General features: G+C 38.9%; 1 protein-coding gene across 1 annotated transcript in view; it reads right to left on the bottom strand.

The window, feature by feature from the left end:
* Positions 1 to 15,191, bottom strand: part of CFAP54 (cilia and flagella associated protein 54) — a 358,105-nt gene that overhangs the window by 9,269 nt on the left and 333,645 nt on the right. Inside the window, exon 68 of the mRNA XM_058673646.1 lies at positions 4,858 to 4,991. Coding sequence (XP_058529629.1) covers positions 4,872 to 4,991 — 120 coding nt within the window. The 3' untranslated portion in view covers positions 4,858 to 4,871. The remainder of the gene's footprint in view (positions 1 to 4,857; positions 4,992 to 15,191) is intronic.

The following is a 15,191-nucleotide window of genomic DNA, read 5'->3' as shown; positions in this document are numbered from 1 at the left end:
ATAAAACTTTACAATCACAAATGGAACCTCCTGGACATTCTTCAGAGAGTTGATTCTCCCTCCTTTATCTAACAGATGACCACATTCTGATTTTGATTCCAATCATCAACTGTAATTCAAAGAAGTTTTATCTGTCTTTAAACTTTAGGTTAGGGGCATGTTCATTATATATAAACACACACACACACACATATTCTTCTGCTACAGGATATTTGTCTTTTTCTTTTAAAAGTGAATCTAGGTTGATACATGTTTCTTTAATCCATATACACAAGTTATTTACTATTTAGTTATTCATTCATTTAGACATCTGTATACTATTCTGTCATATGACTACAGTGTTATTTACTTATCCTTTCTGCACCTGAGGGGTAATGAGCAGGTTTTCACTGCTGTCTGCTACTAGGATAAATATGCATCAGTAAATATTTTTGCCAAATGTCCTTGACCACATGGATAGGAGCATTTTCTGCATAATATAACATAAGCATGCCAAATGTAAGACAAATGGAAACAAGCATTTCAAAAATGAAACAACTGGCAAAAAGAGCAGTTAAGCAGTGCAATTCTGGGCCCACTGTTTCACCCCCCTACTCTGCAGATCATGACTTTAACAATCCTATGCACACATACAAGATGCAAAATTTAAAAAACCATATTTTTACACAATGAAAATCCTTGATGTCACATATGTGTATATGGTTAAAATTCTCATGTTTTATGAAGATTGTGTAAGTTTCAAGATCAATCTGAAAAAAGAACGAGCTCAATCTGAACTAAGTAACCCCTGATTTCAGGCGGTAAGGCTATGCTTTGAAAACAGGATGATACAGAACTGTGTGAAACAGTACCCTTAGGAACAGACGGGCAGGGCCTTGAGAAAGGGCTCCAAGGAACCCAGACAGCAGACACCTTTCTGTTCAGTCCTCAGAAGTGTGAGGGAGGGATCTGCATGGTGACTGGAGGGAAGAAATGGCACTGCAGACCACAGGGTGACACTGTGTTTCTAGTACTGCCAGGAAATGCCCTACTCTCTTTCCTGCAGTTCAAGGAAGGTGAGCAAACCCAGCTGGGTTGGGAATGGGTAAAGTGCCTGTACATGAAGCCACCACAGATCACCGCACTTAGGCCTCGAATAGCTGGCAACTCATCAGTTTCCACAGTAATCTCTTAGAGAGTGACATGAGAGGGGGATGGGAAGCCCTAGCTTTTCATCACGTGACATTGAGATCCACACTCTTGATTTGCCTCTTCTACCCCTCTTCTCTTCCCTTCTTCTCTCCCTTTAAGTTTGCTTCCTGTCCTCCGTTGTAACTAAAAATAAATAGGAAGCATTGCAGGTATCAGCTACAAAGCATTAGCAGACACTGTAATGCTGTATTTTTTGAAAAAGCAGTTGCAAATTTATAACATGGTCTTTTAAAGGAACTTCTGAAAAACATTTCTGGAAGTAAATCCATCTTTCATACTGGTTTCGTTTTGTTCATCACTTCCTTACCACCTTGCACATGAAGTTCCTTATTTAACTGGTGAGTGTTACTCCTGTTTTGGAAGAGGATCAGAATTTTTGGAACAAGAGGTTGGGGTGAGGAAGACTGCTTAATTGGGACAATTTCTGGAATTAGAGTTTGAGACGGGAAAACCGACTGTGGTGCAGTATTTCTCTCAGGCCAACTACACCCAAGCATGGCTCTCTGAAAGTGGAGACAACATAAGAAACAGTGCTGCCATGTTACATGAGGGAACTCAGTAAAGTTTACAGATAGTAAATAAAATGTCAATTTATTCTTTTTCAGTATTTGTTTAGTTGGAAGTCAGAGTTACCTAGAGAGAGGGAAAGATAGAGATATTTTCATTCACTGTTCTAATCCTAAGATGGGTACACTGCCGGAGAGAGGCCAGGCTGAAACCAGGAGCCAGGAGCTTCTTCCAGGTATCTCATATGATGGCAGAGTCCAAAATACTTGGGTCATCTTCCACTGACTTTTCCAGACCATTAACAGTGAGCTATATTCAAGGAGGAGCAGACCGGACACCCATGTCCCTATGGAATACCTCCTATGCCATACCACTGCTCCCATAAATGTATGTTTATTTTGGTGTAAAATATTTTTTGTTAAATGCACACCTAGTCTTTTCATTAAACACATTTTCCAAATAGTATTGAAGAAATTGTCTAAAAATAAATTAGTCTTTTAACTTCATTTTTCTGTGACCTTTTTGACATACCCTTGTATTATCAGCAATGGTTGTAACAGACCTCCTCCTGCAGAAACCAATTCATGGGCACAGATTCCACTAGGGACCACCCCCTCTGCCATGCTTTCCAGAGACATCCATTCTGGTCTTCAAGTCAAACTGAGGCACCACTTTTTCTTCCTTCCCCCTGAATTGTAATTTTCCCAGAACCATGGATGTAAGGGAACATAGGTGTAAGGGGATGGGAAGCCACAGCTCATATTCCCCTACTCAGATTTCAATCCTGGCTCTGTCTCACTGGGATCCTTGGACAAACCACTTAGCTATCTTACATGTCTGTTTTCTCATCTGTAACATGAGAAAGCATGTAATACCATGGGCACTGTGGTTTTCATTCTTTTCAAGACAGAGGGAAATAATGCTGCAGTATTCACTAATTCAGTGTTTGGCCTGGTAAATTCTCCTCAAAGTATATACAATGATGGCAGTGGCAATGATGGTGGAGGTATTGGAAGTATCTTTTTCTTCTTCCTTTTCAGATTTCCACAATGTCCATAACATCACCTTATCAAAGTCTCATCCATCCACCCACCCACTCACCTATTTATCTTCTAACAAATGGTACTGATTTCAGCTAGGTGCTAGGCATTGTTCAAGGGTTCTATAAAATAGTAACTGCATTCATATTCACTTACACTTAAGCATAAAAGCAACGAGGAGTCCAATTACTAGTCACAAGGCATGGGAGATGGAAAACCATCATTAGGCTGACATGAATGACATTGCTGATTGGTCATATCTGTACTGAACATGGGTATTCTGTCAGAACTTTTCTTGTGCTTGATAGCCAAAGTTGGCATGACAATTCCACTGTTCTCTACTGAGAAACATAATCTGTTGAAGGTGTTCTCTCTCCCAGCAGATAAACTTGCAAACTCCAGTCCCCGGCCAAAGGTCTTGAACGCCCTGACCACCTAGGAATTATCGCCACCTGCATGGATTTTGTGTACGAATTAAGTCCTGTTTCATCATCTGGGCTTCTTCCCCAAACTCTTTGTCCAGTCTAAGGTCACTGGTAAATATTATGTCTATGGTTCCTGTGGCTACTCTTGCCCTAGGTTTCTTTCCCTTCCATCATATTCTACATGTTCGTCTTCCTTAACAACCAACTCATCATTCATTCACTTTATTCCACCGTTTATTCCCAGCATTTCCTGAATGTTACTCAGTACCAGGAACTCGTTTATTAGTGTCACTCCTCTTCTTACGCACTTGCAACGGTAGCCTTTCAAGCCTGAAAGCTTCCGTGTAGTTCATCCTTCAAGTTAATCTTATTTCCCAGATACCTACACTCTCTAGATAGGCAGTAGGCAAGTCTTTTTGAACTTGTACTGCCTGAACCGTCATTCAGTTTATCTACTGCATCCCTGTAGGAAACATTTTCAGCAAAATTTCAGCCCCCCAAATCCTTCCTATCCTTAACTGTCTGAGTAAAGATTCCTTTTCTCTAAGTAGCATCCAGCTTTACTGTTCCCAGACTTTGGAACTTCATGGATGTCTATTTTAAAAAATGGGGGACCTATTGAAGGTTACATTGTAAAATTTCTTTTTTTTTTTCACAAAAGACCATTTTAAAATGCCAGTTTCCAGCTAATCTAACCATTGCTTCATAAAAGAAAGGTCTTTGTAACACCAGTTAGAAGTTAAGGATTTATAATTTCAGAGTAAACTTTGCTTCAGAAAAACACATTTGAGATTTATTTATTTATCTTCGCAACTCAGGGTATTCATTCGAAGGCTGTCATCTGGAAAACCTCAAGGGCAGTATTGTTAGATGCTTGACAGAGCCAGAAATAACAGGCCTTTGCCAGTAATAATAGTCTCAGCACTCTATTATTACATCAAGCATTGCGTTAAGGACCTTAACAAACTACAGACTAGTTCACTTACTTGATACATGTAGAAATACTATGAGAAGGATATGGACATGTTATTTCTACAGATTAGAGAACAAAGGCTTAAGAATTTAAGTTAATTCCTCCCAAATAGGAAAGCTGGTGACTGCAGAAGTTACCATCTCAACCAAGAACTAGCTGATCCCTCAACTGGTGCCCCAAATTCTACAGTGTTACCTCTCAAACATATCAATTTCAGGGAGTCTAATTTGACATACATATCTTTGTTGAATTTGCTGCATTTTGTATTTTAATCCAGGGTTTCTTAAAACTGGTACAAGGCGTAGAAGCTGGCCCCTGCATTGTAGGAGCTGTATCTGTGGTCTCTCTCCTCTAGCTGCTACTGGATGATGACACCTTCCCAAGTTTCAAGAACTCAAAAATATTACCAAAGGGCAGAGAGCTCCACTGTGGAACAACTGGCTTAATCCAACCTTGGTCTGGACAAGGGTACTCTAAATGATCACAAACATGGCAATGCTTGCATTTGCATGAACATATTTTCTATGAATAGCTCTGAAAGATGGTTTAATAAACAATAGCACTGTCAACTCAAATGCAAATTAAGGCACCTCTCAACACTATAGTGCTTACAAAAATTTAGGTAGTGTAAGAAAATAATATTATTTCATTATAAGCGTAGTATGGACAACGTATTTCAAATCAAGAAAAACAAAAGCAATTAAATCTTTTCTGAGGTTACCTGGCAAAGTATGTTCAGGGAATGATTGACACTATCCAGCTGAAAAGACTTCCATGTGACACAATGCAACCGTTAGCGAGATCAAAAAGTCTCTCAAGATTGAATATAGACAACAGTGAGACTTCAAACGGGATCTGGGAAAAAGCAAAGAACTGTTCATTCAACGGTTTCAAATTGTGGACGGAAGTAAACTTCTCACAGTACCTAAATACCAATTTCACATAATAACACATCCGTAAAAGACAGTTAATTGTGGTGCCTGAGGTAAGACACAAAGCTCCATTATCTCCATAATGCTGAAATGTCATTGTTCTACAGCTTTTAAAATTCACATATTAGCTTATAAAATACTGACTACTAAAAATCTGGACTTTTCTTTCTTTTTTTTTTTAACTGCAATTGCAGAGAGTCCCAAATGTAGGTCATTTAGGTCCTGCTCCTAATGAAATGTTTTTCTTGATGATGAACGTGCTGGTTGACACATTTTCTCTCTCCCTTATGTTGAGCATTGGTTTTGCCACAGCGAAGGAGGTACCCTTTACCTGGAAGAGGAACCAGGTTACCATGTCTGAGGGCTAGCAAGCCTCAGGGCATCCTGGGTGGCTGAGAAATGGGAAACACAAACTAAGAGAAGGGCAGAGATGAAGGAACAAAGATGAAGACAAAGAGGTGTTCATTGTAGACCCACCTCATGACGATTTAGATAAATACATATGCAGATGAATGAATGAACACCACGTGGGGAGTGGAAGCCCTATGGGTTCACGTGCCAATAAAAAATTAGAGGATAAGTTTTATTAATTTCTTAACTACTTGCTAAATGAACCATTTATTTCTTTTGCTCTCAAAAAAAAAAACCATAATGTATTTAGAACTGAAAGCTTGTTTGTGTTCTTTTTTATTATTAAAAAAGAGTGTTCTAGTTAGCTTCTATTACTTCAAATAATAAGAATGAGAATAAACAAAAAAATTATATTCTCCTTCATTGATCAATTATGATTAATCGATATTTTCAGATTGGGGAGTATTCATCCACACAACTTTGCATCTTTTTAAAGGGATAATTAGATTCCCATTATTTGCTTTTGCAATGAATGATAAACATATAAAATATATTAATCAATACAGGGAAGTAGAGTAACTACTTGGAGCTTAAGAGTGCATGTTGGGTTAGCAGCTATGTGAAGTTGGAAAAATTATTGAGTTTGTTTGAACTTTAATTTCCTCATCCATAAAACAGAGTGCTAGCTCTTATATCATTTTATTGTTACAATGACTGAATGAGTTTATAGAAATTAAACACTTAGAATAGTGGCTAGGACATAATGATAACTCAATAAAGACTACATATTATCATCATTATTGAACATGTCATTTTTATGGCTACATAATAGTTCATGAGATGGTTATACTCTGATTTATTTTTTTCATTCTCCATAGAGATTTTTCTACTTTTTGAATACACATATTTTTCCTTGGATACAGGTACTCTACTGATTCCCCAAAGTGGTTCTGGTTAGTCAAAGGGTATTTGCCTTTCTCATTTTTATTTTTATTGCCAGACGATTTTCCAGATAGCTTGTGGCAATTAACATTTCAAAAACCACAGCCCAGGGTTTCCCCATCCAAATCCAAAGTAGCATATTATGGAATATTAAATGTTTGATATTGCTGCTTCGCTCCTTCATTACTATTTTTTTTTTTTAGCAGGTGGGGAGAGAAAGAGCGAGGCAGACTGAAGGCTCACATTGAGTAGTTTGCAATGGCCAGGAATGTGCTTGGTTGAAACTGGAAGCCAGGGACTCAATCTGCTTTAAAAAGGGGGTGGCAGGAAGCCAGGACTGGGAGTACAGACATGAACTGAACCCAGGAACTCTCATGTGGGTGCTGCTAAACCAAATATCCACCTCTCACTACTATTCGTTTATTCAGAAAAGATGAGAGAACATTTTAGTAAGATAATACTAGTTTGTTAAAATGTCAAAACTGTGTTTACCATGATTATTTTGGTTGTATCTCATTGCTATTTCATTGTAGTGACCTATCTCATGTCGAATTTAGTATCCTTTAGGAAGCTAAATTTTAAAATAGCATTAAAGCAAACAATAATCAGCATTAAAATACTTGTATATACTTTGGTGCTGTGTCCTTCTCATCGTGAAACTCAAGGGAGGGTTTTTAAAGATACTATCTGTGTTGTACTTACCATTAGGGTTATTTTCATGACATAACTTATACACTACATACAGAGCCTTTGGCTTTTGAACCTTGTCGCTGAACCTCCAGAAACAAGTAGCCATTTGTCAAAGGATGAAGATTAATTGCTGAGTTTATTTATGTTGGCCCCTAGTGAAAGCTCAGCATCAGAAAGATAAAAGCAAGCCCTTGCCACCCAGGAGTTATTAATCCTGGCTTGTCCTCAGGAGAGCACAAATTACCCTGAAGTGTCAAGACCCACTCTTGTGTCACTCCCCTTCCATTTCTAGGCACCCCAGTTGCTCTGAATCATTAGTACACAAATATTTCAAATACAAGCTATGGTATCACATTTAGAACACAGTGCCCTGTGTTTTCCTATTGCTGGAAACAATTATCTTAAATAAACTACCGATGGCATTATAAAAATTAAAAAAAGAAATAAAGAAATGTAATATGCATGTAACCATCCCATGACCAGTATTTGAGAAAGTCTGCTGGTGCTAAGCCCTAGTCATTGACAAGACAGAGAGAAAGTTTTTTTTTTTTAATTGACAAGCATATAAGTAGAATCATAAAAAGTACTCTGTGTGGGGGTCTCTTTTGCTCAACATTATATTCTTGTGATTCATTCATGCTGTGGAATGCAGCAACGATTCGTTCATTCTTATTACTGCATACTTAATGTTGTATGACGATATCACAATTTTTTCAAGTTGGTGGCCATTTGAGTGACTCAAAATATTGGTGTTACAAATATATGCCTGTCTCTCACGTGGGAGGTAGGTCATCAGGTACTTGGGTCAGTCTGTTACATCCAAGGGTGGGTACTAGCAGGAAGCCCAAACCCAGTTATTGTGCTTCTAAGCAGAGGTGTCCCAAGTAGTGTCTTAACTCCTGTGCCAGAAGTCTAGTTTCCCAATTTTCACTTAAATTTTTTGCTCCTGCTATATAGAACTGAAATTTATATTTTCATTGATATTATATACATTGATACTATATACATTGATACTATATACAAAGCTGATTCTGCTTTTTTATCCTGACTTTAAACACTATTTTGAACTTTCTAAGCCTGTGAATAGCAACAGCTTTATTTCTTCCTTTCCTATATTTGTACTTTGAAAAATCGTTTCCTTTATTACACTGGTTAAGAACTCCCATGCAATGCTAATTAAAGTGATGGCAGATATCATTACATATGATTATGTGAGTTTTAAACTGAGAGGAAAGGGTAAGATTGCTTAACAAGCTTAACAAGTGGCACTGTAAAGTCGTTTGCTACCAAAATGGCCTCCTTATGTTTATTTAAATCCTTTACTATTTCTGTCAAATTTATTGCTAGGCATTTTCTGCCATTAGAACAAACTGAGTTTTAAAACATTTCCATTTAAAAATGCTAGTGCTAGAAAAAAAAAGTAACTGATTTGTATATCCAGCCACTTTATCAGATTCTCTTAGTTCTAATCATTTCTAGAAACTCTTGAGTCTTGTTTTTAAAATTAAATGATTTATAAATGAGTATCATTTTTATGCTAAGTATTTTTCTCACCGATTTTTTTGTTGTATTGCAACAGCTAAAATTTCAAAATGATGTTGGTTCATAGGGAAGATATTGAGCCTTATTATTCTTTAAACATCTATTATAATTACAAATAGAATCACATTGAGAAAACCACTTAAACATGGCCAGGGTAATTTGTGAAACAAACATTAAATACTTGAATTGAAAAGCTGCTAACACCAAAATTACATAGGCAAGCTCTTTTTTTCTTCTTAAAAAAAAAAAAAAGATGTATTTATTTTTATTGGAAAGGAAGATTTACAAAGAGGAGGTAAGACAGAGGAAGATCTTCCAGCCACTGATTCACTACCCAAATGGCTGAGCCAATCCGAAGCCAGGAGCCAGGAACTTCTTTCTGGGTCTCCCACATGGGTGCAGGGTCCCAAGGCTTTGGGCCACCCTAGACTGCCTTCCAAGGCCACAAGCAGGGAGCTGGATGGGAAGCAGGGTCATGGGGATTAGAACCTGTGCCCATATGGGATCCTGATAGGCAAGTTCCTGAAGCACTAACTGGGGCAAAATGCCAAAATTCTCACACCCAAAGCATGTCCTTGTCATGTATTTTAAAATAAACTGATCATTAGGAAGTTAGAGTTGTATGTTCTCTAGAGTCTAAGATTTATAAACATAAAATATATAAAGTTTTAAATGAAACAACAGAGTTAAAAGATAAAGTGTTGATTTTTTGAGATATTTCTTCACTTAGCCCTCTCAACAATCTTGATTTACGCAATTATTTAAAGTAGGCAGGCCCATATAATTTTTATAACTCATTTTATTCATATAAAGTGAACAAATTTCACATATTTCATAATACAGTTTCTCTCGTACCTGTGCTCTTCCTTATTCCTAACATTGCATTATATAAAGATTCCTTTTATTTTATTTTATTTTATTTTTATTTTATTTTTTGCAAAATGAATGCACCCATGAGACCAAGACACAGTACAGGACTTGCCATGATCCCTCCAGCTCAGAGCCAGGATTCACACCAAGCTGACCGTCTCCTAGGAACACACGTCCAAGTATCCTCCAGGCTGCCTACTTCCATGTCTGCTGATCCCTAGCAGGACCAAGGCTCTCACCAAAAGCCCTTTGTGCAGCCTTCTTCCCACTCCGGGCTGAATTGTCTCCTGCTGGCTCAGTGGTATTCTTCATAGCAACATTTTTCTCTCTCTCTCTTTTTTTAATTTTATGGATTTCCATAGAAAAATTTCTGAAGCTTAAGCTTCAAGGGAAATTATTAAACTTCCTTGTTATCTATTCAAGGCAAGATTAAAGAATGCAGCAAGATGCCAGTTGAGGAAGAAACTCCAGGGATCATCCCCCAAAAGACCTCAGTTTTAGCAGCTCCTGAACCACTGAATGATCCCAAAGCCAAGGAAGCAAGGTGCAGGATTGTAGACATGGTTTTTGTACAGGAATAAAAATTCTTGAAGAAGGCAAGAGGGAATCTGCTGCCCGTGTCTCTCTCCAGAAGCCAAGGCAGCAAGACTGCAGCTCTGGTCCCTCACATGGTTCCAACTTGGGGTCCCCATCCTCTCTTGCAATGACCATCAGAATCGCCATGGACATCCCGCAAAACAAACAAATAACCAACCAAACAAAAAGAATCTAGAGAACAACAAGGAAAGTTTAGAATCAGACAGGAAACAGTCAGCGTGGATTCACTTATACCTTACTAGGTGGGACACAAAGATTAGTTACTCCTCACTAGGGTACTAAAGATTTCTCTGCACACCCCTCCTAAAACTGTTCTGCACCTTAACTGTTGACATATGTCTTGTTAGAGTTATAAGCCAGTCTAGAGTACCTGAAAAAAAAGCCAGATTCAGCAAAATTATGCTTCAACGCTATAAAATGCTAAATATTATAATGAAAATAGATATGAGCCAGCTGAATGGTAATCTATAGCCATTTTAAGATGTATAGAACCTGGCTGAAATATAAACTAAAATTGAAATGTCAATGAAGTAGTCACAGGATGTGGTTAAGAATTTGCATTTTTTAACGTATTGGTTACTCAACACTATGTCAATTAATTCCATAATGTTATAAATTGTTGCTGATGTTATGCTGGGGCTTTTAATTGATCGGGATGATACTCTGTGGGCCCTACCTTCAGACCACAGAAGGTCTCCCCAACAAGCTGTTGAACTTATCTGGACAATAAGAGATGCTGGACTCTGCTTGGTATATGCTTGCAATGAAAGAATCTAAACTGAACTTGAACTGTGGTTATGCAACAAGGTAAAGGAATCCACCATGGGGGGAGGGTTAGAGGAAGGGTGGGGGGAATCCCAGTACCTATAAAACTGTGTCACATAATGCAATGTAATAATAGAAAAAAAAAAAAGACTGCAGCTCTGGGCAATGACTGCCTTGTGACTCAGTGGTGAGCCCATCAGAGTTCCAGCCCTCAGTCAAGGCTCGCAGACAGAACTTGTAGACCTGCCCTAGCAGATCCTATGCCCCAGGTCGGACAGGTGGGATAGACTCATTCTGGCATGTGTCACTATTACCCCATCTATAGATCTGATCTACAATCCCAAGACTATACAGGGTCTGTTGATTGTAAGCCTTAGGTGTGATCAAGCTTGATGACAGCCTGGTTGGCACCTCCCATCCCTCCCCCAACCTTCAGCAGATAGCAAGAAACCACAGGACTGTCTGTCTTGGGGCTCAGTTCCAGGCTGGTAAAAACCAACACTGAACAGATCCTGCCAATTCCCATCCCCAATCCAGTGTTGAGGGATGCAGTGCCTGGATCTGCCTCAGATCCAAGAAGAGTTGTGACCCAACCTGGTTGGACGTATATCCCAGTGAATATCACAGCATGGTTGTTTTCAGCAGATGGGCTTTGTTCCCTCCTCTATGCTGTGTTGGTGTCAGTGTTATTGTAGGCTTGTAATATGACCTAGCATTTTGGTGTAGTCGCTGAACTATCTAACACAGCCTACCTCTGCCCCAGGAAGAAGCTTGCAAAGACAGATCAACCCTTTGTAGACTTTTTCCTGGTTTATTTTGAACAAAATAATAACAGCAGATTTGGGACAAATTTGGGCTTGGGACATCCTCTAAGTAAGGTCTATACATTGGCAACATATCAATAGAAAACTTGCAGCAAGCATCATCTTACAGCATGATCTAGTGTTGAAACAGCAACAACCTCTACAGGCTCAAAGAAAGAAAACAGTCTACTTAGAATTTCTGGAAAGTAACAAACCCACATTATGAAGACTTGAGAAAATATATAATCTTCAATCTGCAAATGATGTTATATACCTTTAAGCATGAAAAACCATGACATCACCTTATCTGCCAGAAATCAATCAAACAGAATTAATATTTGGAAAATCTTAAATGAAGAATTAAAAATAATTATAAAGGAAACTGAATGAACTTCAAAGAACACAGAGAAACAATTTAAGATTCTATCAGAGAGAATCAAGATAAATATTGGAGTATTTTTAAAAAACTGAACAGATATCTTTGAAGCAAAAAACAATACTAGGCAAAAAGAAAAAGAGAATAGAACTCATTTGACTATGCTATGAAACAGGACTTCTAACGTTTATCTGTGTTTTAGTGAATATATTTCACAATACTGTATTATATACTTTATAATCAACTGGAAAAGAGGAGCTGGTCCTCTCTAAACACATTTAAAAAGAGATGGAAAGAATAATTTTCTGCTATGATTAGTTTACACAGTACATATGTGTTGAATTGCACTTTCACGCAAATGCATGTTAATAAAAAATTAAAGTATTGAAAAAAGAAGGCATTCATAGCAGTATATTTCAAACAGAAGAAAGAATTAGTGAGCTTCAAGAAAGTCTACCTGAAAATACATAGTGGAAGGAGGAAAAAAAATCAGCAGAATGAAGAAAATTAAGGGAACTCAGAGACAGCGTTAAAAGCTCAAATACTCAAGTTATTGGGGTTCAGAGAGACTCAAACAGACCAAAGGGTAGAAAGCATATGTAAAGAAAAAGTAACACAAAGAATTCCAAAAGTAAAGAAAGATATAATTATCTGGATACATGAAAGGCAGGGGGCTCCAACTCAGAATCAACCAAACCAATCAATAAGACAAGCTTCCCTAGGTGAAAGTTGAAGGCAGGCTTCTCAGAGCTGCACATGGCAACAAATAAACAGCAAAGAAAGCTGTCCTAGTTCATCTGCCTGCAAATTTCTCAGCAAAAGCTTTAGCCCAGGAGGGAAGAGGATGAGTCAGTCACAGAACACTGGAGGGAAAGAAACTTATCACCAGCACAATCATCTCACAGAAATGCTGAAGGAAGTTCTTCAGTTGAGGAGAAACAGATGCTAATCAGTATGTAGAAAATGTCAGAAAGTGGAAAACACACAGCTAAGAGTAACTATACAAAATCAAAATACTGTAATATTATAAATATGGCATATAAAACACTCATATCGGTAACATGACAATTAAGATTGTAACTATTAAACATAATAACTACAATGATACTTTAGAGATAGGCAACACATGACATAAAACAGAACAACAAAATGTCAAAATACAGCGAGGAATGAAGGGCAAATGTTAACAATGTATTAATAGTTTTAAGAATCTGCTTTGTTTCTTTTTCTATGTTTGTACTCAACGTTAAGATGCTATCATTTCCAAATAGTTATGACCAAAAGATGTTCTTTGTTAGTTTCATTATAACCACAAGACAAAAGTCTAAAATAGACTTACAAAAAAATAATAAGCAAGGAATTACAAAGCTACCAGGTAAAATCATTGAGACACAAAGGAAGATTGTGAGAGAAACAACATTAAAATCACACTAAAAGGGCCCGGCGCCGTGGCCTAGCGGCTAAAGTCCTCGCCTTGAACACGCCAGTATCCCATATGGGCGCTGGTTCTAATCCTGGCAACTCCACTTCCCATCCAGCTCCCTGCTTGTGGCCTTGGAAAGCAGTCGAGGACGGCCCAATGCTTTGGGACACTGCACCCGCGTGGGAGACCGGGAAGAGGTTCCAGTTTCCCGGCTTCGGATCGGCGCGCACCGGCCCATTGCGGCTCACTTGGGGAGTGAGTCATTGGATGGACGATCTTCCTCTCTGTCTCTCCTTATTATTCCAATAATAATAAATCTTTAAAAAAAAATCACACTAAAAAACAAATGTTGAAATGGCAGTAGCGTGACCTTCCTATCAATAGTTTTCTTAAATGTGTAAGACAGACTGATTGAATAAACTAATTAACATCTTGATCCTTGGGAGAACGTGAAATACAAAGTAAACTTTTTCTATGCATTAAAAGTTCTTATGAGATCAAGACACCTGGAACGGGTTGGTTATTGATAGAAATGGAATATTCAAGGGACGGCACTGTGGAACAGTGAGTTTAACTGCTTCTTTTGAAGCTATCATTTCATATCAAAGTGTTGGTTCAAGTCATGATTACTCAACTTCTGATCTAACTTCATGCTCCAGTGCCTGGCAAGACAGTGAAAAAGAGCCTAATCCCTTACCACCCAAGCGGAAGACCAGGATGGAGTTCCTGGCTTCTGACTTTGACTTGGCCCAGACTTGGCTGTGTTACATCCATTTGAGAAGTTAATCAGCAGATGGAAAGTCTCTCTCTCTCACTCTCTCTCTTTCTTGGTCTCCCCTTGTCACTCTGCCTTTCAAAACAAATACACAGGAGAATCAAGATGGCGGAATAGGATAAGGACACGTTTAAACGGACGGAAAAATATTTAATCAGGATGAAGCAGAGGGGACACATTCCAGGAAATAGGAAAGGACAGAACAACAGCAAAAGGGTACCTGGAGACTGACAGACACAGGAAAGCAGCAGACACAATTGTACGGTGTTGCGGTGACTGATATTCCAGCAGCATTCAGCTAACAGTGATCTGAACTCCACCAGCAGCTGGAACTCCACCAGTAACCAGGTGGAAAGGGACTTTCACTGGGAGCTTGGGAGGTAAACCCAGACAAAGAACTGTCTGTTCTGCTGGTCCGTTCGATTTGACCAGGAGCAGAGACAGAGCAGCAGATCCCAGATGGTTAGTGCGAGAACAGGATGGATTTCACGGTCCAACCAGCACCCTAGAATGAATTGGGTGACATTTTGCCCAAGGAGGCAAAGGCAAGGGAAAGGACTGAGCATATGCTGAGCTGGGAGTGAACTCATTTCTGACTCAGTGAACTGCATCAACGTGGCATGCTACAGGTTCCACCCAGGGCAGGTCTGGGTAGCTCTCAGATCTGATGGCCAGCAGATCAAGAACTCTAGTAGTGGTACGTCAGGCGCCATTTTGTACACTGTGGCAATAGCTTTAGGACTGCAGGAGACAACAGAGAACTGCGCATGTGCTGAGCTCGCAAGAACTCACTGAGTTCCAGGGATTGCACTGCTCCCGTAGGAAAATAATACTGACTGTGGCATTGTACGGGTTAAAATAGGTCCGTGTGGCACCGAGACCTAACGTCCAACAGGCTCTGACAAGATTAGTCCCACCAACAACCTAGCTATATAGAACACCTGGTGTCTCTCTAATCCTGGGACTTGGCTCCAACCTGAAGTGGGAGA

Source organism: Ochotona princeps, chromosome 15 (assembly GCF_030435755.1).
Source record: "Ochotona princeps isolate mOchPri1 chromosome 15, mOchPri1.hap1, whole genome shotgun sequence".
Classification (NCBI taxonomy): Eukaryota; Metazoa; Chordata; class Mammalia; order Lagomorpha; family Ochotonidae; genus Ochotona; species Ochotona princeps.
Note: the sequence above shows the minus strand (reverse complement) of the source record. Positions and strands in the feature narration are given on the sequence as shown.